Source organism: Lissotriton vulgaris, chromosome 6 (genome assembly GCF_964263255.1).
Source record: "Lissotriton vulgaris chromosome 6, aLisVul1.2, whole genome shotgun sequence".
Classification (NCBI taxonomy): Eukaryota; Metazoa; Chordata; class Amphibia; order Caudata; family Salamandridae; genus Lissotriton; species Lissotriton vulgaris.
Window position 1 is genome coordinate 477,434,232 of NC_141694.1, and position 22,130 is coordinate 477,456,361.

Consider the following 22,130-nt stretch of genomic DNA (forward strand, 5'->3'; position numbering starts at 1 on the left):
CCCACGCTCCCTGCTCTCCTGTGGTATCGTTGGGCTGCACTCTTTGCTTTGCTCTGAGCATTTCATAACTGCTAGCTGCTGTATGTCATAGCGCTGTACTGCGATAAGCATTGTCGAGTATTTGAAATAATTATAGCGCTTTACCTGACTTAAGCACTGTTTTATTCATTTGCGCAGTCCCAGTTGTAGCGCTCGCTGTGTAGCTTTGACTGTAATTAGCATTGCTCATTTTGTGCATCGATATTTGTAGCGTTTTCATCACAGATTGTTTAAGCTCATTAATTTGTCTTTGTGCCCCATTCTGTTTCTAGTTTCACTTTTGCTGCCATTTTGTTGTTGTTGTGCCTCGGAGCCCGTCCTCTACACCCCGCTCCCGCCTCCCAGCTGATCCTCCCTCCCACTGAGTGCATAGCCTTGCCCCTGTCCTCAGAAGCGCAGTGACCGTCCTGACGCTCTCAGTAGCGGTCGCTCCCCACGCTCCCTGCTCTCCTGTGGTATCGTTGGGCTGCACTCTTTGCTTTGCTCTGAGCATTTCATAACTGCTAGCTGCTGTATGTCATAGCGCTGTACTGCGATAAGCATTGTCGAGTATTTGAAACAATTATAGCGCTTTACCTGACTTAAGCACTGTTTTATTCATTTGCGCAGTCCCAGTTGTAGCGCTCGCTGTGTAGCTTTGACTGTAAGTAGCATTGCTCGTTTTGTGCATCGATATTTGTAGCGCTTTCATCACTGATTGTTTAAGCTCATTAATTTGTCTTTGTGCCCCATCCTGTTTCTAGTTTCACTTTTGCTGCCATTTTGTTGTTGTTGTTGTGCCTCGGAGCCCATCCTCTACACCCCGCTCCCGCCTCTCAGCTGATCCTCCCCCGCCCCTCCCCCCCTCCACTCTCCACTTATGACAGATTCATTCATGCAGCGAACGCGTGCAGCGAACGCGCCCCATGCGCGCCGAAGGTGCGCCAAAGGTAAGCCCGTCTACGCCCGTCCGCGCCTGGACCGCGCCCAGCGCCAGACCCCCTGGTCCTCGCAAAACCTACTCCACCCGCATAACGTATGACGCCACTACCCTCTTTGCCCTTAACCCTGGACGCACACCACAATGCTGCGAAGCTGCCCCAGGACACACCCATGGACCCTTCGCCTGCCACTCCTGCAAGTTCGCCTGCATTAGGACCCACTCCAAATCCACTAACTCCAAACACAGCTCCAACTCTAACCACCTGAAGTGCATCCTGCTGAACACCCAATCGGTCCACAGACACGCCACTGAACTCTGGGACCTACTCGACACTGCATCGCCGGACGTCGCCTTCCTTACAGAAACCTGGATGAACGCCTCTTCAGCGCCCGACATCGCCATAGCCATCCCGGACGCTTACAAGATCATCCGAAAAGACCGCACCAACAAAACAGGAGGAGGCATCGCCATCGTCCATAAGAACACCATCCGAATCACGACCAGCTCCGACGATAACCTCGCTACCGCAGAACACCTTCACTTCCAGATCCACACTGACCCCAGGACCACACTTAGAGGCACCCTTATCTACAGACCACCTGGAACCCGCACACAATTCAACGAAGACATCACTGACTTCATCAGCCCACATGCCCTCTCCTCAGAGAACTACATTCTACTGGGAGACCTCAACTTCCACCTGGAAAAGAAAAACAACAGCAACACCACCACCCTTCTGGACAACCTGGACAATCTCGGACTCAAACAACTTGTTGACACCCCCACCCACCTTGCCGGACACACGCTCGACCCTCTCTTCACTTCCAGCAAACACATCTCCTTCAATCACACCACAGCTCTCCATTGGACAGACCACAGCTGCGTTCACTTCAGCTACAAAAAGACCTCGACCCACAACCTATTCCTCGAAGAAACTGGAACAAAATCACCACCGAACAACTCTTCACATCGCTTAACCAAAACCCTCCTGCCATATCATCGGACCCAAACCAAGCTGCCACCAAACTCACACAATGGATCACCCACAGCGCTGACGAATTAGCACCTTTGAAAAACCACCAAATCAAACAAAGTAGCAAAAAAAAAACCCTGGTTCAACGATGACCTTAAGAAATCCAATAAGTTATGTCGTACTCTCGAGAAAACCTGGAGAAAAAAACTTAACCACTGACAACCTGACCACCTTCAAGGACGCCACCCGCAAACACCACCAATTGATCCGATCCACCAAGAAATCAGCATTCAAGGATCGACACTACAACAACGCCCACAACAGCAAGGAACTATTCAACATCGTCAAAGAATTTACCAACCCCACCGCCGGCACCAACGACATCACTCCCTCCCAAGACCTTTGCGACTCTTTATCCTCCTTCTTCCACAACAAAATCGCCGACATACATAACCGCTTTGAAAACCAGTCCGAAGAACAATCCACTCCACCCACCTCTGAACCAAAACAGCCTTCTCACAACCTTCCGCCTGGAACCCAATCACCACTGAAGACACCATCCGCCTGATGAACTCCATCCACTCAGGATCGCCAACCGACGCATGTCCCCACCACATTTTCAACAAAGCAGACTCCATCATCGCACCCCATCTCCGCGATGTCATCAACTGTTCCTTCAACTCCGCTACCTTCCCAGAAAGCTGGAAACATGCCGAACTCAGCGCCCTTCTGAAGAAACCCACAGCAGACCCCTCTGAACTTAAGAACTACCGCCCCATCTCACTCCTCCCATTCCCTGTCAAAGTCATTGAGAAAGCCGTCAATAGTCAGCTCGCCGCCTTCCTTGAATCCAACAATTCCCTCGACCCCTCAGAGTCCGGCTTCCGAGCCAAACACAGCACCGAAACCGCCCTCATCGCAGCTACAGACGACATCCGAACGCTACTGGACAACGGAGAAACAGTTGCCCTCATCCTACTTGACCTCTCCGCCGCCTTCGACACAGTCTGTCATAGCACCCTCATACAACGCCTCAGCAACGTTGGAATACAAGGAAAAGCTTTGGACTGGATCATCTCGTTGCTCTCCGGGAGAACCCAGAGAGTCCGCCTTCCCCCATTCAAATCAGAGGCCACCGAAGTCATCTGCGATGTACCACAAGGATCATCACTCAGTCCCACCCTTTTCAACGTTTACATGAGTCCCCTCGCATGCATCGCGCGACAACACAACCTCAACATAATTTCCTACGCAGACGACACCCAGCTGATCCTCTCCCTCACCAAAGACCCAAACACCGCCAAAACCAATCTACACGAAGGAATGAAAAAAGTAGCCGAATGGATGAAGAACAGCCGTTTAAAACTAAACTCGGACAAAACGGAAGTCCTCATCTTAGGATCATCCCCCTCTGCCTGGGACGACTCATGGTGGCCACCGGCCCTGGGTACAGCACCCATACCTGCAGATCACGCACGTAACCAGGGCTTCATCCTAGACTCCTCCATCTCGATGACCAGACAAGTCAACGCCGTCTCATCTTCATGCTTCAACATCCTTCGCATGCTCAAAAAAATCTTCAGTTGGATCCCCACCGAAACCAGAAAGACAGTCACCCACGCACTGGTCACTAGCCGACTGGATTATGGAAATACCCTCTACGCCGGAACCACAGCCAAACTACAGAAAAAACTCCAACGCATCCAAAACGCCTCAGCCAGACTCATATTGGACATCCCCCGTCAAGCTCACATTTCCGGTCACCTGAAAGACCTCCACTGGCTCCCCGTCAACAAGAGCATAACGTTCCGTCTCCTCACCCACGCACACAAGGCCCTCTACGACCTAGGACCCGAATGCCTCAACACACGACTGTCCTTCTACACACCCACCCGCCAACTACGATCCTCCAATCAAGCCCTCGCCGCAATTCCGCGCATCAATAGATCCACCATGGGAGGAAGATCCTTCTCCTACTTAGCGGCCAAAACCTGGAATTCTCTCCCACTCACCTCCGCCTTATACTAAACCACCTCTCCTTCAGAAAGCAGCTAAAAACCTGGCTATTCGATAAGTAACACACACACCCTCCCTCAAGCGCCTTGAGACCCCCTGGGTGAGTAGTGCGCTATACAAATTCCTGAACTTGAACTTGAACTTCCACAGGCTCAAAGCTGCCAGCCAAATAAGAAAACAAGTTACTTACCTAAAACTTTGGCTCTCCAGTATTGGTAACTTTCATAGATTCCCATATCTTGTATCATTCCCCGTCGTCGAAATGGGATACTCAGTGAATGAAAAATAACATAGCAGTAGGTACAAAAGAGAAAGAAAGGCCTAGGCCTCATCTCATTATGTAGCATAATCAACCTCTTTTTGTAAAAGAGACGAAAATAATGCAACAACCAATCAGATTAGCCTTACCCCATTGAACCTTCCTGAGAGAGCGTCAGAGCCTCAGATTTTCGTAGCCATTGTGTAACAGTAACCAAATATGCTGAAGGCTGAGCTGTCCCAGGGGAGGAGGGTGGGCGCATGGCAATCTATGAAAGTTACCAATACTGGAGAACCAAAGTTACAGGTAAGTAACTTGTTTTCTTACTCCAGTATTGGTAACTTTCATAGATTCCCATAGCTTGTATCATTCCCCGTCGTCGAAATGGGATACTCGGTGAATGAAAAATAACATAGCAGTAGGTACAAAAGAGAAAGAAAGGCCTAGGCCTCATCTCATTTTGTAGCATAATCAACCTCTTTTTGTAAAAGAGACGAAAATAATGTAACAACCAATCAGATTAGCCTTACCCCATTGAACCTTCCTGAGAGAGCCTCAGAGCCTCAGATTTTCGTAGCCGTTGTGTAACAGTAACCAAATATGCTGAAGGCTGAGCTGTCCCAGGGGAGGAGGGTGGGCGCATGGCAATCTATGAAAGTTACCAATACTGGAGACCAAAGTTACAGGTAAGTAACTTGTTTTCTTACTCCAGTATTGGAACTTTCATAGATTCCCACAGCTTGTATCAGAGTAGCTAGCAGTTAGCAACAAAGCACATTTTGTGAAATAAATACTGGAATAAGCTTGTATCCATATTCTCATAAGTAATAACCAGACATTCAAACAATAGTCAGTAAACATTATTTGATAAAAAATGTGCAATAACAGGAAGGAGGGTTAGAAGGGAAAGGTCACCGTTCACTGGAAGAGGTTCCTCAGGACTGCCCGTCCCACTGCCGCCTCACTCCGTGTGGAAGAGTCCAAGCAGCAATGCTTCGTGAAAGTATGGGCACTGCTCCATGTAGCTGCCCTGCAAATGTCCTTGATAGGCACTCCAGCGAAAAGAGCAGCAGACAATAAAACTGATCTTGTGGAGTATGCCCGGACCCGCCCTTCTAGTGGCTTACCAGCCGCTTGGTGGCAGTAGTGGATCGCGCTGGCAATCCAACGTGAAACTAATTGCTTTGAAAGGGGAAAACCTTTGCGAGGTGCACTAAAAGCGACAAAGAGTTGAGTAGATTTCGTGAAATCCTTGGTACGCTGAAGATAGAATTTTAAACATCTTTTGACATCCAAGGAATGAAGAGACCTCTCCGCTGGAGTTGTAGGTCGAGGGAAAAAAGATTTTAGAATGACCGTCTCATTCAAATGACATTCTGAAGGGACCTTTGGAATGAATTTCGGATTTGTCCTCAGAATAAGACTGTCCTTCTTAAACTGTAAAAACGGATCCTTAATAGTGAGAGCTTGAAGTTCCCCAACCCTCCTGACTGACGTTAAAGCGAGAAGGAGGGCCACTTTCCATGACAGAAACTTAAGACCCGCTCTATGAATGGGCTTAAAAGGAGGTCTCAAGAGTTGAGCAAGAACCAAATTGAGTTGCCACATGGGAGGCGGAGGTCTAACTGGACGGAAAACCCTAAAGATCCTTTCAAAAAATGTTTGACAATTCTTGCCGACCAGAGCGAGGGATCAGAAGCCGTCCGTCTGAATCTAGAGATAGCTGCCGGGTGCACTTTGATAGAAGAATGGGGGAGACCTGACTTGGCCAGAGACAAAATGTAAGGCAAGATCTGATGAGGAGCAGAAGAGAAAGAATAAATGTTTTCTCGGCGGCACCACAAGCAGAAACTAACTGAGCTAGCAACTCTTTACATTCTTGATGGATATCTAAATTTTGAAACTCTTGGTGTTCAGGAGCCACGCTGTCAACATAAATGAGCTCAGATCCGGATGTACCACTTGGCCTTGGGACATCGTCAATAGAGAAGGAATGGGCCGCAGATGAATCAGATGATCTTGGGAGAGCAGGAGAAGCTCTGTGAACCAAAACTGGCGGGGCCACGCTGGTGCTATTAGAATCATTGTGCAGGGTTCTGTTTTGAGTTTCCTGAGTAGTCTTGGAATTAGGGGAATTGGAGGAAAGGCATAAACAAATGCGCCTGACCAGGCAGGCCATCGAAAGCGCATTCCCCAACGACCCTTGATGGTGTTCCCTGCTTGCGTAAAAGCGTCATTTCCTGTTTTCTGGGGTGGTGAACATGTCTATGGACGGAGTACCCCAACGATTGAAAACTTTCTCGAGAGTGCCCTGGTCCATTTCCCACTCGTGACAGGCAGACTCAATGCATCTGCTGTCGTGTTGAGGGTACCTGGAAGATGTTCCGCCGAAAGAGTGATTTGGTGATCACCCACTCCCAAATCTCCTGGGCCTCTTTGGAAAGTAGCTGAGACCTCGTTCCACCTTGCTTGTTCACATAGTGCATGGCCGTCGTGTTGTCTGTACGAACCAGGATGGTGGAATTCCATATTCTCGGAAGGAAAGCCTCCAAAGCCAGACGAATCGCCTTGAGCTCCAGAAGGTTGATTTGGAGAGTGTGTTGTTCGGGCCTCCAGTGGTCGCTCACTTGAAGGTCTTGAAAGACCGCCCCCCAGCCTTCTAGAGAGGCGTCCGTGGTAAGTATCACAGGAGCTGGAGTAACTGTGACCCTTTGAGATATTGTCTTTGATCATCCACCAGCTGACTTCCTCTTTCATAAGGAGTGATGATTATCTTGTCATTGAACGAGCCTTCCGCTTGGGGCCATTGCATGTCCAGTTGCTCCTTTAGCGGGCGATACGAAGCCTGCAATGCGGAATTAAGGGAATGCAAGATGAGATTGATCCTAGGAGAGATTTGTATAGGTGAACAGACCGAGACCGTCTTGTTTGTAATTGACGGGCGGAAGAAATCAGCCTTTTCTGTCTTTCTTCTGTTGGAAAAGCCTTGCAACAAGTTGTATCCAGAATGGCCCCCAGAAATGTAGCCGACCTGGAAGGACGGAGGACTGACTTGTCCTCATTGAGCTGAAGTCCCAGATGTTTGAAAAGCTGAATACAACTTTTGACTGCTCTTGTAGTTGCCTGAGAATATGGTGCTTTTACCAACCAATCGTCTAGGTAAAGCGTAGAAATTCCCTGTGAGCCGGGTGGATAGGAACATCCAAGTATGCGTCCTCGAGATCCAGAGTTGCTATGTAATCGCCTGGATTGAGAAGCCGCAAAATGTCCTGAAGGGATACCATCCGAAACAAGAGTTTTAGGAGATAGGTGTTGAGTTCCCTCAGGTCTAAGATTGGGCGCCATTTTTCCACTGTCTTGCGAACTAGGAAAAACCGGGAATAGAATCCTTTGCCTCGTTGGGATAGAGGTACCGGTTCCATCGCTCCTTTGAGAAGCAGTTGTTGAGCTTCGAGTTGTAGAAGGTGTAGATGTTTGGATTCGGTGGCGCGAGGGGCTCTGGAGGGTGGAAGGTGTTGAAACTCCAGCATGTGGCCGAACCGGATGATATTGAGGACCCAGCAATCCGATGTTATGATCTCCCAGCTGTGGAGGCATTGTGATATCCTGCCTCCCACTGGTGTTACAGGGGGTGAAGGAAAAGTAGATCGAGCCAGGAAGCCGCTATTGGCGCTTAGAGGAATCCCTCCCCTGACGCCCTTGTCGTCCTCTTGAAGATTTGCGATAGAAAGTCGACGATTGGCCCTGGCGCTGAGAATACGGGGTTTGTAAGACTGCGATTGCTGCGAATAGGAGGAATAGCGCTGCTGTTGGTATCCATCTCTGCACGAAGAAAAACCTCTCCCTCTTGCTCCATGGAAAGGTACTTTGCGGTATTGCAAAGTCCCAAGGGACCTTGACGTTTCGGTGTCCTTCTTTATATCCTGCAGCGCATTGTCCACATGCTTTCCAAAAAGCTTTTCCCAATTAAATGGCAGATCTAGGATTTTATTTTGAACTTCCAGGTGAAACCAGGTGGCCCGAAGCCAACCTTGTCGACTAAGGACAGCCGCACCCGCCAACGCACTGAAAGCAGTGGTAGCAATGTCCATTGTGGAATCGATGATCTCTGAAGAACGCTCTCCTTCCTTCAGGATCAACCTTGCATCCGCCTTAGATCCATCTGGTAGTTGGTCAAAATACTGAGGTAAGTCGCACCACATTTGGTGATCATATCTTCCCAAAATTGCTAAGGCGTTAGCAGCCCTGACAAGGAGGCTGGACATAGAGGAGAACCTCTTTCCCACATTATCTAGTCGCCTGCCCTCCTTATGTGGCAAGGGCGCCAACTGATTTTTTGACTTCCTTTGGGCCGCTTGAGAAATGACAGAGTCCGGCTTTGGTTGGCCAACCATGCAAGCGGGACCATCCTCTGAGCCTTGTATTTCTTCTCAAGTTGAGGAAGAACAGGGATGACGGTAGCTGGTGACTGCATTACCTTTATCCCCTCACTCCATACATGTTCCACAATCGGGAAAGAACGGACAGACTTTCTGTAAGGCTCTTTAAAATCATAAAGAAAACATTCCGATTGTACAGATGGTATGGGAAGATCAAATCGTTTGGAAGCCCTTTCCATTAAATTGTGGAAGCCTCCAATGTCCGTTGGAGGAGAATCCACAGGATCCGGTGGAGGTGAAGTGGGATCCAGAATAACGTAGACATCCCATTCCCGATCTGGATTTGGGACTTGTTCTATGCTCTGGTCATCTGATGAGTCATTTTGCACTGTGACGACATTCTGGTGATGTTCTGTTGGTTCCGTGTCCGGAGCTTCAGGAGGTTGAGGATCTACTGTGTCAGAAGAATAGGTTGGAGGTGGTGTTGGAGGCACCTGCAATGACTGTTGGTCGGAGGATTGTGTTGGAAATCTCCTCTTATAATCCAACAACATGACTTGTAAATCATAAATAAGTGAAGACGGCATGGCTATCACGCTTTGCTGCAACTGTTCTTGAGATCTAGTTTGTGGCCGTACTGCTGCTGGTCCATATAATAGTTCTCAGAGTCCAAGTCCTGGTATTTTACACAAAATTGGGATGGACTGTATGCATCTCCATCTGAAAATTCCTCTTCCAAAAGGAGTGCCAGAGGTAGTGGTGTCACTCGCCGAGGAGATGTCATTTCTGTTGTAATCGTCGATGAAGATTGGACCGTTGACGACGATGAAATGATCGACGAGCTCGTCGTCAGTATCATTGTAGATTTAGACATTGTCGTCGTCTTCTTCATTATCGCCATCGACACCATCGTCGACGTCATCCTCGTCGACGTCGAGGTAGCCATCATCGTTGATGACATTGTAACTGGTACCTCTTGTAGTGTTGCGATGTTGAAGTCGTCGTCGACAAAGCTTTCGTCGTCGGAGCTAAAATTAACATCAGGTGAATATTTGATATTGATGTACCTGATGTTGTCGTCGTCGGCGGACGGATTTTCTTGTCAGATTTTCCCACAGGAGGTACTGAAGCTGTTTTTTTAAACAGCTTTGTCTCCTCAGATGGTGGAGGCAAAATAGACAGCCCATGGCTCGCCTTCTGAATATAAAGTACCTCAGAAACCAGTCCTTCCCTCTCCTTTACACCTCAGTGAGGAGGTTATATGGGACTGCACCTGTCAGACCTATCAGAGGTCTTTTGTAAGGCCTTGACAGTGGCTGGTCACCCGAAGTTGAAGGAGAAGACCTACCCTTTTTGGGATCTCCTCGAAGATGTTGCAGAGGAGGCATCATCACGGTCACTGGATATTGACTCCTTTCGTGACTTTAGCTTTGGTAACCAGGTGAGTAAACGTCCCTCGCGGTCTCTCAGGGTTTTTGAAGAGAAGGTCCGTCCGACAGATCTTTCAGTCAGCTGCCTTTTGGTCAGGATACAAGCAATAAATACAGTCTTTATGCTTGTCCTCCACATAAGGCCTCTTTTTTGAACAGGTGGCACAAGCTTTAAATAAAGCCTTCTTCTCCTTGTCTGACATCCTGAAGAGAAAACTGTAGAGAAACAGATGAAATACAGAAGTTGAAGAGAAATCTGAGCAGAGCTCAGTGGAGACTCCCTTAGCATAACGTGCATTAGAAAATCTGAGGTTCTATGGGGTGAGTCTAATCTGATTGGTTGTTACATTATTTTGGTCTCTTTTACAAAAAGAGGTGGATATGCTACAAAATGAGATGAGGCCTAGGCCTTTCTTTCTCTTTTGTACCTACTGCTATGGTATTTTTTTATTTACTGAAGCTCCCATTCAGCTTACAGGGAATGATACAAGCTATGGGAATCTATGAAAGTTCCAATACTGGAGTAAAAGAGCACATCCTGGGCTGTAGTGGCTATCTTGTAGAGGTTGCAATTGCCAAAATGCAGTTGCCATTTCCTTGTAGTGCATAACTATCACATGTGCTTTCCCCATATGAGATCAAACCTCCAAACTTGATTACAAGTTTTTTTGCACCAAGGCATCATTGCGCTTCTTAGTCTGGCTACAGTCAAAGTCAAAATCTGCAAGTACAGGTCTTGATGCTCTCTTATTCTAAGTAGCCTTTCTTATATACATGGTATCCTTCCCCAACAATCAGTGGGCTCCATCACACAAGGCATCTTATGCTAGTAAGGTGCAGAGGTTGCAGGTTTATGCTCCTGAACCTGGCAATGGGGAGTTTGCAGTCAGCGATCCCAACCGTGCAGCTCTGATGTCTTCCTCGGTCTCCATTTTTATGGCTAAAATTAGAAATACTTTACAAGTTTACAGACAGAGGTTTTGTAAACCACATGTCCAGCTCTGGGACCTGTGGCAGGTAGTTCTTGACTTTTGTGTGTTTCTCCCATACTGATCAAGCCAAAATATTTGTTCTCTAGTTTCAGCAGGAAAGAGGGGTCGGAGCTTTCTGTCAAGGAGAAGTAAAACAAAGGCAAAAGAAGAAGAGGCTTCCTCAATCGGCCACTCTCATCCTGTTAGGGGTAGCAACTTTCTGAATGACTAGAGCAGGAGGCAAAGACTATCCCTACACTTCAAATACATAGTCTGTCTCCTACCAATCAGATCTTCCGCTGGCCTAATTAAAAAACATTTTGCAATTGACAAACATAAGGGAACGTAAAGGCAACAAAAACAACTTAATATGATTTGTCCTAAAAAGAGAAGGTGAGTGAAGAAACTATATACCTACTTCAATTAGATTAACCCTTTCGATGCTGATGACGAGCTCAGCTCGTCATCACCCACGGGTGTCGTGTGCTGATGACGAGCTGAGCTCGTCATGGTGCCACTAAAATGGCATTTTCCAGCACAGGGGGGGGGAAACGCCCAGCAGCCATGTGGTTAAACAATAAGAAGGACATTTTCCTAACAAGATAATTAACACAATATGGAACCATTTAGAGCAACAACTATTCACTTTAATAACAGGAAATGCTTCAATATTCAGTTTGGTCACTACATGTTGACTGGAAGAACACCAGAAGGTGTCAAACAGACTCTACTATCACTCTAATTCCTTGCAGATTCAGCTGTTTAAGATCACAAAACACATATATTCAATAGGATTATTAAAATACGGCTATGGTTTTAAAGTATGTTTACAATGAATCAAGTTTGAAATCATGCCATAAGAACACATATAAATGGTTCAGTTAATGTAGGACAATAGCAGACAAGATTATTGGACAGTTCAACACATATTGGTATACCATTCTATGAAAGAACATACAGTGAAATGTATTTTGTTACCAGGCTATAGCACAGAATGTATGATTATGATTACTAAATTGCAGAAAATGACAAAAGATGAATATCTTCTCAGAACAATATTCAAATAATATTCAGTCTGATATCACAGTACTGTTTTTTCACAAAGAAAAAGTGTTAAAACATAGTTTGTGGCAATGCTTTATAAATTCATAACACATTGTACTTACTTTGACAGGAAGAGAGAAACTATGAACAGTAGTGCCACAAGGATAAAAAATATGCCCCAAATAATCTGAAATAAAAAAAGGATGTGATCGTGAGGGATGCAACACTGAAGGTTCATTGTCCTAACTGTACAAATGCTCTGATCTAACTTGCGCACATACACACAAATCAACACTGATAAGAGACCTCAGTTGCTGTAAAGTTCAATCAATATATTTTAGAATTCAGTTCATCAGTGCTTCATTTGTTTAGATGAGGGTTTGCATTATTGCAAATAACTGGAGTGATATTGCATATTCCAACAGAATATATGAATTGTATTCCTCTATTATTTGGACCTGTGGGGTGAGCCTCTCTATATGAGTCTCATTCACTGAGCAGACATCCAAAATAAAATATCCTTTATTCTGACAGTAAACCTGTAGTAATTCACTCTGTTTACACTCTGGGTGAATACTGTGTAAAATATACAATTTCGATAGGCTCAATATAGAGGAAAGATTAACATAACTTTACCTGCGTTTAGAATGTTCCTAGACACAAATAAATATTCATTTAGTCATATTTGATCTCCTTCATGAACTTTGGGTTTTTCAATAATATCCTGAGAAGGGTCTGGCTCGAAATGCCTCCACTGACATGCAAGTAGTGGTTAACTGACATTAGACACAAGCGAGGGCATGCTCCTCTCCCAGGGGAAAACTTCAGCTCCATACACACCAGAGGTTCCCACTGAAGTCCTGGAGGAATGAAAGCAGTTTTGCAGTATCAGTTAGGGACTGAGGTACGCCGCAGGAAGAGCTCTTGCAGATTAAATCTTGATTCTGCCATCTTGAAAACAAGCTGTTCAGAGGTTGGGTTAGACTGGAGCTGATCCTAGCAAAATCCTACCAGGGTTCAAGACTTTATTTGGAATATCTTTGGATTGGCAGAGATGCCCACTTATTATAACTCTCGACCGCCATACTTAAATACCTACACAAGGACAGAGACTGGAAACGAGGAGGTGGATACAGAAGAAGAAAAAAGGACCCACCTTGCGGAGGGATCTCGCCTGGAGAAGACTACAGATGAATACATTCTGGGGCTCTACTGATACCTGTTTCCGAGGCCATTGACTCTGGCCTCTACACTGTATTTGCAAGACAGAAGAGGATGGACTTGCTGAGGATCCTGAAAGAGAGCATTCCTTGTAGGTTACACCTGAGTGGGCCACTGGGTGTGGAACCCAAGACTGCTGCCAGAGAAACATGTGCCATCCAACTGGGTAGGATAATGTGGTAAAGCACAAGCTGGTAGTGTAAACTGTCTTCTGTGCCATGGGATACTGCTACTGAGAGACCCCAGTCCAAGAAACTACTAAGGGTTGTGGGGTAGAAGTGCAGATCACTGAGGCTCCCCTCAACAGAAGGCAGACAAAAATGAAATCCGTAACAATCTGAAACTGATACTCCTGGTGACTAGACCATACCAAACACAAGGAGATGTTGGGCGGAGCACTGAAACTTTTCAGACACTCACCCCCAGTCACAGATCTGGGTTGAATCCATCTTCGTTCTACAGCTCACTTGGCAACCCCAGTTCAGACCCAGCCATATGCAAATCAGTCTTGACCCTGTTCCTCATGGTAACAGTCCAGCTCGAACAGCCAAGCCAGGTCTTCCCTTAACCGGACACAAGCATCCTGGAACCGGTTTAGGGGTAACACCCCTCATCAGCCAGACTAGCTTGAATCCAGTGGCAAAGTGAGCAAGGGACCCAGGTCTGATGATGGATTCTACCCAAAACTGTGACTGGGGGTGAATGTCTGAAAAGTTTCAGCGCTACGTCCATCATCTCACTGTGGTAAGAGATAACTACATTTGTTTCTCCAATACGCGGGGAGCTGCCTAGAGCATCATGTAGACCATTGGACCAAGAAAAATATTACCACATCTAGTGACTCTCTTGAAATCCCCATGATGAGGGCAGGTGCTCTGTAGGAAAATCACACCAGGTACCACAGAGTAGCGCTCCTCAATCCTAAGTTTTAATTATTACCCGAGGGCAAATGCTTCAGCAGGAGGACTGTGAACCGAAAAGTGCTGCTGCAATTCTAATTCTCTTAGAAATGGGGGGAACCACCGTGGAGGAAATCATTCTGCATAGGGACCTTCTGGGCCAAAACCAGAAGCCGCTGTGGAAGAAAGGAGATCCCCAGGCATCTGAAATGCCATTTTGACCTGGAGTGTTGCTGCATGCCTCCCCCTAAACCATGTGCCTGGGGACAGCAGGAAGAATGCATTACCATACTCTAGCCCAAGCTGCTGAGAGAAAACGATTGAGCAGGAACAAACAGAACAGGTGCAGACTAGCCCACTGGTAGGAGAAAAGCCTGGTAGGGACCAAGTGCTACCAGTTTATTCCAATCCTTCAGGTGTGCCATACGTTTGTCATTAGTAAGGCTGTTAGCTCTCTAGTTGTTCTTTAGAACACTCTGGAAAGCTGCAGTAGAACACAAAGGAATCAACTGACAGTCTCTGCCCTTGTTGGAGGTACATGTTTTACTGAGAATGTCAGACTTCATTATCACATGACTGAGAAAGATAATGTGAATTTACAGAAAATATGATCTTATTTTAGCTTCTGGAGCACCTTCCAAAACTCTATGGGACAAACATGAGAAAATAGTTTTCTCTCAAACATGATTAATGATATCCCAGTAGAAGGCTTTTTCACATGGTAAAATCACTTTAGAACACACCACAATTCCTAAAATGAGTATGGTACCATCAACAAATGATTTATAATGTAACTAAAGTCTTAAAACCTTCTATTAACTGCAATGCTTTTTAATGAGGTGCGATCATGTATATTGGTCCCAAGATGGCTGCCAACACTTCTTGGATGAAGTGCTGACAGCCAATCAGATCTCATGATGAGATGTGTTGTTAGGCTCTGCCCAGATATATATGTACTTTTTTCCTTTAATATCTAACAAACTACTGAACAGATTTACACCATTTAAGCAAAAGGCACGAGTCTGAACTAAGGACTAACTCTTTGCCAAATTTGGTGTAATTCTGTTCAGCAGTTCGGGCTGTAGCTGCGGCTAAACGTTCCTATGGAAAATTGAAAGGGGAAAACACGTTTTGGGACCCCCCTTTTTTCTCGCCCCCCGCTTCACGTATCACCCAGAGACTCTCAGGATAGGAGCGGAGAGGACCTGGCCATTAGTTTTGAACATTTCACGAAGATTCGTCAACCGGCGCCAAAGTTATTCCAGATAGAATGTTGCGGATTTCCTATGGAAAATAGGTCCTAACTAGAACTACCTACTGGTAACTGCAAGATATATATATATATATATATATATATATATATATATATATATATATATTCTCCATTGTTGGTTCCATTTGCCGCTCGTGCAGCGCTCAGAACGGGTGCGGCGCCCTGCAGCTGAACCACGCTGCTAATCCATTTACCACTATTCCTCCAGGAAGGAACAAATTGGGTCGCACTCCACAGGTCAGTTTTGCAGTTTTTTTTATTTTTCCATTACATTCCACAAACTAAGGCAGATGTTTCGATCTACGCGTTTCGGTATTACAAATACCTTGCTCACGATCAACCGACCACTTGGCTCCCCCTCCCTGATATACTTGAAATGTATACATTACATCATTTCCTGTGTGTGCAGGAAGGAAACAACAGTGACTGAATGGGCAGGTTTTGTTGAAGGCAAATGTTACCTAGTCTTGATAAGGTAAGACATAAAATATATTTATATACATTTCACATGTAGGCCAAAGCAGTGCTGTAAATAGAGAAAACGGAAGACAAGTGGGAGGCGACATTTTATCCACAGTACTTCACATATAAAACTGCTTTAATGTTACTATGGCAACACTGAACGCAGTCTACTTTCTGCTGCCTTGTGTTTCAATACTGACAATTTTTCAAACAACAAGCCCTTACTTTCTGGAATTTCTAACAATAATAGCTTTTGATCACTGATCAATTTTGAGGCAGACTTTTTACACAATTTTTTCACCTAGCTCTCTCAAGAATTTTTTGCCCAGTGGTCTAACAGGCGCTGATGCATAAAACCTAGATGAGCAATTAATATGCCAATTGAGTAGTGTGGAAAATCTAAACACTATTAGAACAAATACACAGCAAGTAATATGTAAAAGCAGTGGTGAGAGTTTCACACAAATCTCGGGTGGTTCTTAACCAAAAGGAAATTATCTAGACCTATTTTTCTTTATCATCAACAGACTTTTAGGGGAATGTCTGCGTAACAGCAAGATTTTAGTTGGTACGTCTTTTCCACAAATGTTTTGCAACATTAATCTCTTTTGATGTGCAGTGAAATATAAAGGGAGAGGGAGCGAAAAAAGCAGCATGATAACTAGCACGAGACTCACTTTCAGGGGTCTCATAACACTGCATAATGATGTCCAACAACTTTGCTGGAAATCCGCTAGGTGCCTTTCTCTTCTTCGAAGCGTTCTGAGCTTTTCTTCCAAATGCTGAAGAGAACGCCGTTCCTTTGATGGCAGCGGACGACCATCTTTGCACTGTTGTAATGAAAGCAGAACAAATGTAAGTTTATGTGCATTTAAAAAAAAAAAAAGATTTTTGTTAACAAGACTAGACAAAAAATATTTGGGCAAGAGGAAGAGTGCTCGACAATACATAGCAAACCACATGCTTTGCATTCTTATTGCAAACATCAAAGCCCATAAAAGTACGCTCTACAAAAGATCATTAGTTCGGATTCCAAATTGTGGTGTCTTTTCCGTCTTCTATAAATCTTAACATTTCTTGATAGTCTATACCGTGGATACACCCAAACATTTCCCAGGTGCCACATAGTTTTGTTTTTTGTGTGCCAGAGGGCCGCATTGATGCCAGCAGGGTAGCAGTGGGGCTTTGCGAGGGTGGTGAGGTGGGTAAGGTGGAGGTAGGAGAACCAAATCATGTACATGGTGAAGTCATTAGGTTATAGAGTTATTTTGACGTTTTCATTCCATAATGCCCTCTAAATAAAGCGCCTATTCTCTAGAAGAGTCATAGATTTGTCAATAATGTGTTATTCTGTATCTGAATAGCTTTCTCTCTCCTTCACCGTGGGGTAAGTCTACCCTTGTTGCTATTGCTACCTTGGGAGAGTCAAGTTTAAATAGGAAGTAACTTCATTACTGAATTGGAACGAAACAGGATTGCACAACGTGAAACTAGAACACTTAGGTTCAATCCTGGCTTCACCACTTAACCTAATTGTGAGAGACTAGGCAATTATTTTCTTTCCCTTTGTCATTTTCCTCTCCATCACCTAAAAGGCCACCTTGAAATACATGAGTTCAGGAAATGCGCTGTACAAACCCTCCGCTTGTGTATGATTTAATAAACTATAATGTTGTCAATGTACAACAACCCAGGCCAACCAGAAGGTTCCACGTCAAAACGTACTAGCCTCTTACTTCAATATTAGTATTGTAGTTGGGGTAGGGGAAGGAATTAATGTTTCTACGTACAATTTTTTAAAGTATCACTTAAAAAAAATACTCACCAATGCAGATATATTGTGATGCACTAAGGTGAAACCCTTCTAAATATTAATGAAATATGTTTTTTTAATTTTGTAGAGACTTTATCATATTTTCACATACTTACTGCAAGATGCATTAAAAAATTGAATATGTTCCCCCACCTCAGTGACCCTTCACCCCACCGAACCCCCCACTTCTACTTCTCCTGCCCCAACTCTCACCATTAACAAGGCTTTACGACTTATGGTCCTGCAGATGTCAAGCCTCCGTAATCCCCTGCCCTTGCTTGCAAGTTCCTCCAGTCGGAAAAGAGGGAAGTCCTTCCCTCCACCGAAATGGTAGGAAATCAAATTTCACATTATTATTCTTTAGATTGGAAGGAAACAGGAATAATTTACTACATACTAATAACAAGCATTCCACAAAAGGGAAAATAGAAAAAAAAATGTAATTATACATGTCATAGCTTGTTGACCCTACTACCACTAAATAGCATTCAAATACTCCTTGGTGTAATGTCCTTCCTTTCCCCCACACTATGTACAGAGCCACTGTAAATGTGTAGACTTCTTTATTAGGTAAATATAGCCAGGTAATATGAACATTGGGCGCCGAGCGTCTATCTGGTGCCAGCTCCGGTCGCCAACTGCCTTTTCCCCGTTCGCGCCTCTCTCTCGCGTTCTTCCGCGCATGCGCGCGCCTCGCGCTCCAGTCTATGGCGTGACGCGTCATCGCGTACACGCTCATAGACTAGAGCACATACTACATATCTCCCCTTTTTTAATATAAACAACAAACAACATTTCCCCAACTCTCAATGTGTTCAAAGTCCCCAATCTGTGTCTCGGGGGGGCGCCCGGAGACGGCCATGCCTATGGCTAGTGTCCACTCATTTCAAAGTCTCTATATCGAGAGGGCACGGTGACTGCCCTGCCACTACGGGTGTGTCTTACCGGCATGTTCTCTTCCACCTCTCGCTCTCCTCGTGCTCTCTCTCCATCTCTCTGATCTTCACTCTGTACTACACCGGCCGGTGTATAGTCTCTGTCTGTAGACTCTGTGCTGGGATTGTCCGCTTCACTGTTCTCTCCACTTCCATCCGACAAGCCTCCAGCGTTGTGCCCCGTTTGAGGTCTAGCTTCTTGGGAGTCCACCTGTATCTCTTCCTCCTCGGACTTGGGCCACACTACTATCTTGTTGACTCTGGCCATGCGGTCTTGTGACCACACCTTGCCGTCGCTGAGAAGAGCCGCCCTGCCTCGCACTTCTTTGACCTGTAGGGGCTGGCTGTACTTGCTTTCACCTTTCTTTTGTATGGTAGGGAGTTTGACCCTGACCCATTCTCCTTCTTCCAGCTCTGTTCCCTTCGCATTGCGACGTTTGTCGTAGTGTGCAGCATAAATCCTCTGGGCCTTCTCCAAGTTGTGCTGGACCACCGCGGGGGACCATTTGCTGGTGATGGTCTTCTCTCTCCACACTATGTTGTCCCGTGTGAACGGATGTCGTCCTCTTAGCACTTGGAATGGACTGTACCCCACCACCGTGGGGGTGATCCTGTAGGCCCACAGCATACTCATCACTTCGGTCTCCCAGTCCTTTCCCTGCGTGATGGCTGCCTGTATGGAGCCCATTAGCACGCGGTTGAACCGCTCCACTTGGCCATTGCATGCTGGGTGATAGACTGCCGTGTGTTTTGACTCAATCCCGTTCCTCCTCATAAACCTAATCCATTTGTCCGAGACAAACTGCGGTCCGTTGTCACTGAGGATACATTTGGGTATGCCTTCTCTTAGGAACAAAGATGTCAGAAATTTCAGTATCGTGTCCGTGTCCATGGACTCTTGTATGTCCACTTCAGGCCATTTGGAATACTTGTCTATCACCACACATAAATACTTGTTCACACCTCTGCTGTCCAGGACGGGCCCTAGTATGTCGATGGCCACGTTCTCCCAGGGGCTTTGTGGTGTGTCAAACTTTCCCAAGGCTGGTCTGAGTGGTCGTAGCACTTTGTCCGCTCCTTGGCACTGCCCACACTCCCTCACTTGTCTTTCTATGTGGACATCCATGCCTGGCCACCAATACATTTGCTTGACTCGTGCTTTGGTCTTTACAATACCCAGGTGTCCTTCATGCAGTTGTGTTAACAATCTGGGTATTAGTGAGTCTGGTGGTACGACCCTTTCACCTCTGTAAATGAAAATCCCTGAATCACTCAGGGACAGCTCCTCTCTCATTTCATAGAATCTCCGTACCCCTTCAGTGAGCTTCCTTTTGTCAGGCCAGCCAGACGTTAGATGTCTCTTTATCTCTACCTTCTCGGCATCCTGCTCGTAAGCTGCCGCCCATTCCTGACAGCTTATCGTCGTCTCATGGTCCTCCATGCTGGCCACCATCTCTTCTCTGTCCGGGGCTTCCTCCGGCGCATCCTCCATCGCCGCCGCCCTGCTGAGGTAGTCTGCAACCCTGTTTTGCGTACCTGGTAGGTACTCCACGTCATAAGTGTAATCAAGTAGCTTCAGAGTCATTTTCGCTATTCTCGGGGTCGCCGTCTCATGGCCCGAGGACGTCAAGACTTTGATCAGGGGTTTGTGATCGGTTTGAAGCTTGAATCTTGTGCCCCACACGAACTGCCGGAACTTGCCCATGGCCCAAGTGACCGCCAACATCTCTTTTTCAATGACGCTGTACCTTTGTTCCGTCGGGGACAGCGCGCGTGAAGCAAAGCTGATGGTTTCAGTGGATCCATCTTCCCTTTCCTGTGCCAAGACCGCCCCTAAGCCCTTATCGCTTGCATCTGTCATCACTATGGTCTTGCCCATGGGGACATACCCTTGCAGAGGAACAGCTTGGCTGATGCAGTCCTTTATTGTGTCAAATTCCAATTGCGCTTCTGAGTCCCAATCAAATTTCGTCTTGTCTCTGATGAGTTGCCTCATTCTGTATGTTCTGGTAGCGAAGTGTCTCACGAACTTGCTATAATACTCGGCCATTCCAAGGAATGACCGCACTTCCTCCATGGTGCTGGGAGCTTTGGCATTCCTGATGGCCTTCACATTTTGTTCCTTGGGTGATATACCAAGCGTGCCGATTTCGTGACCCAAGTATGTCACTGAGTGAGTTCCAATTTTACATTTGCTCCATTCCGCAGTTAACCCTTTGCATTGCAGCACTCCCAGGACTCTATGTAGCTTCCTGTCGTGATCTTCCTTGGAGGAGCCCATCACCAGGATGTCATCCTGAAAGTACTGTACCCCTGAGATGTCCTTGAACAGCCGATGCATCAGCTTCTGAAATACGGCCGCTGCAGATGCCAGGCCAAAGGGCATCCTCCTGAACTGGTAGCACCCAAAGGGCGTAATGAAGGCGGTGTACTTTCTACTCAAAGGATGCAGCTCAATCTGATGGTACGCTGACGTGAGATCTATGGTGGAGAAGTGGGTGACACCTTTTGTCCTAGCCAGCATCTCCTCGATCCTGGGGAGAGGAAATCTCTCCACTATGAGGTTTTTGTTGAGCTCGCGGAGGTCAACACAGAGACGAACCTTTCCGTTGGGTTTCTTGACCACCACCAAGGGTGATAGCCACTCCGCACTGTCCACCGGCTCTATGATGCCTTGCTCCTCCAGCCTCAGAAGTTCTTGTTGTACTGCCCCGCTTGTGGATATGGGTATGTTCCTGACTTTGTGTACCACTGGTACTGCTCCCTCCTTGAGGACCATTCTGTGGACGAACTTATCCAGTTTACCGACAGTGCCATCAAAAACCTTGGGGTATGCAGATTTCCAGTCTTCTTCTTTCGTGAGGGGCCACTCATCCGTTAGCAGTATCTGCTCTCTCCCGCCTGGGTTGAGTATGATTCCTAGATCCCCTGCGTCTCTCCATCCCAGCACTGATGGGCCCTTCTCCGCCACGTACAGGGTGCATGTGGCCGACCTTCCTCTGAATTCAAATGTGAAGTCTCAGCACCCCACCAGTGGAATGGCGTTCTCTGTGTACGAGATGGGTTTGATGTCCGGCGGCCATAAGTCTGGCCCCACTACCGGAGCGAAGTCTTCTTCCCATATGGATCTTTGTACGATGGTCCAGGGAGATCCTGAATCGACAGCCACGTGTACCTTCACTCCCCCTATCAGCATGTCCGTGCGAGGCTTATCTCTTCGCTTCCCAGCCACCTCCAGCACTTGGTCCTCGATGCATAGCACCAGATCGCCATCTTCCAGGTCGTCTTCCTCGCTGATGTCCGCGGTGGCTGAATCGACGCACTTGACCGTGGACTTCTTCCCCCTCTTGCGGCATACCTTTTCAAAATGGCCGACCAGGCCACAAAACGCGCATCTGGCGCGGAACGCGGGACAGCGTTTATCCTGGGCCGAATGCGCCGTGCTGCCACATCTGTAACACGCGAACTTATTGTCTGTGCTGGGGCGGACCGTC

General features: G+C 46.5%; 1 protein-coding gene across 2 annotated transcripts in view; it reads right to left on the bottom strand.

The window, feature by feature from the left end:
- The window catches only part of LMBRD1 (LMBR1 domain containing 1), a 686,985-nt gene that overhangs the window by 309,740 nt on the left and 355,115 nt on the right, over positions 1–22,130 (bottom strand). For both annotated transcript variants that reach the window (XM_086926465.1, XM_086926466.1), the window contains 2 exons: positions 16,566–16,718; positions 12,156–12,220 (listed from right to left, as the gene is read on the bottom strand). In XM_086926465.1, coding sequence (XP_086782591.1) covers positions 12,156–12,220; positions 16,566–16,718 — 218 coding nt within the window. The remainder of the gene's footprint in view (positions 1–12,155; positions 12,221–16,565; positions 16,719–22,130) is intronic.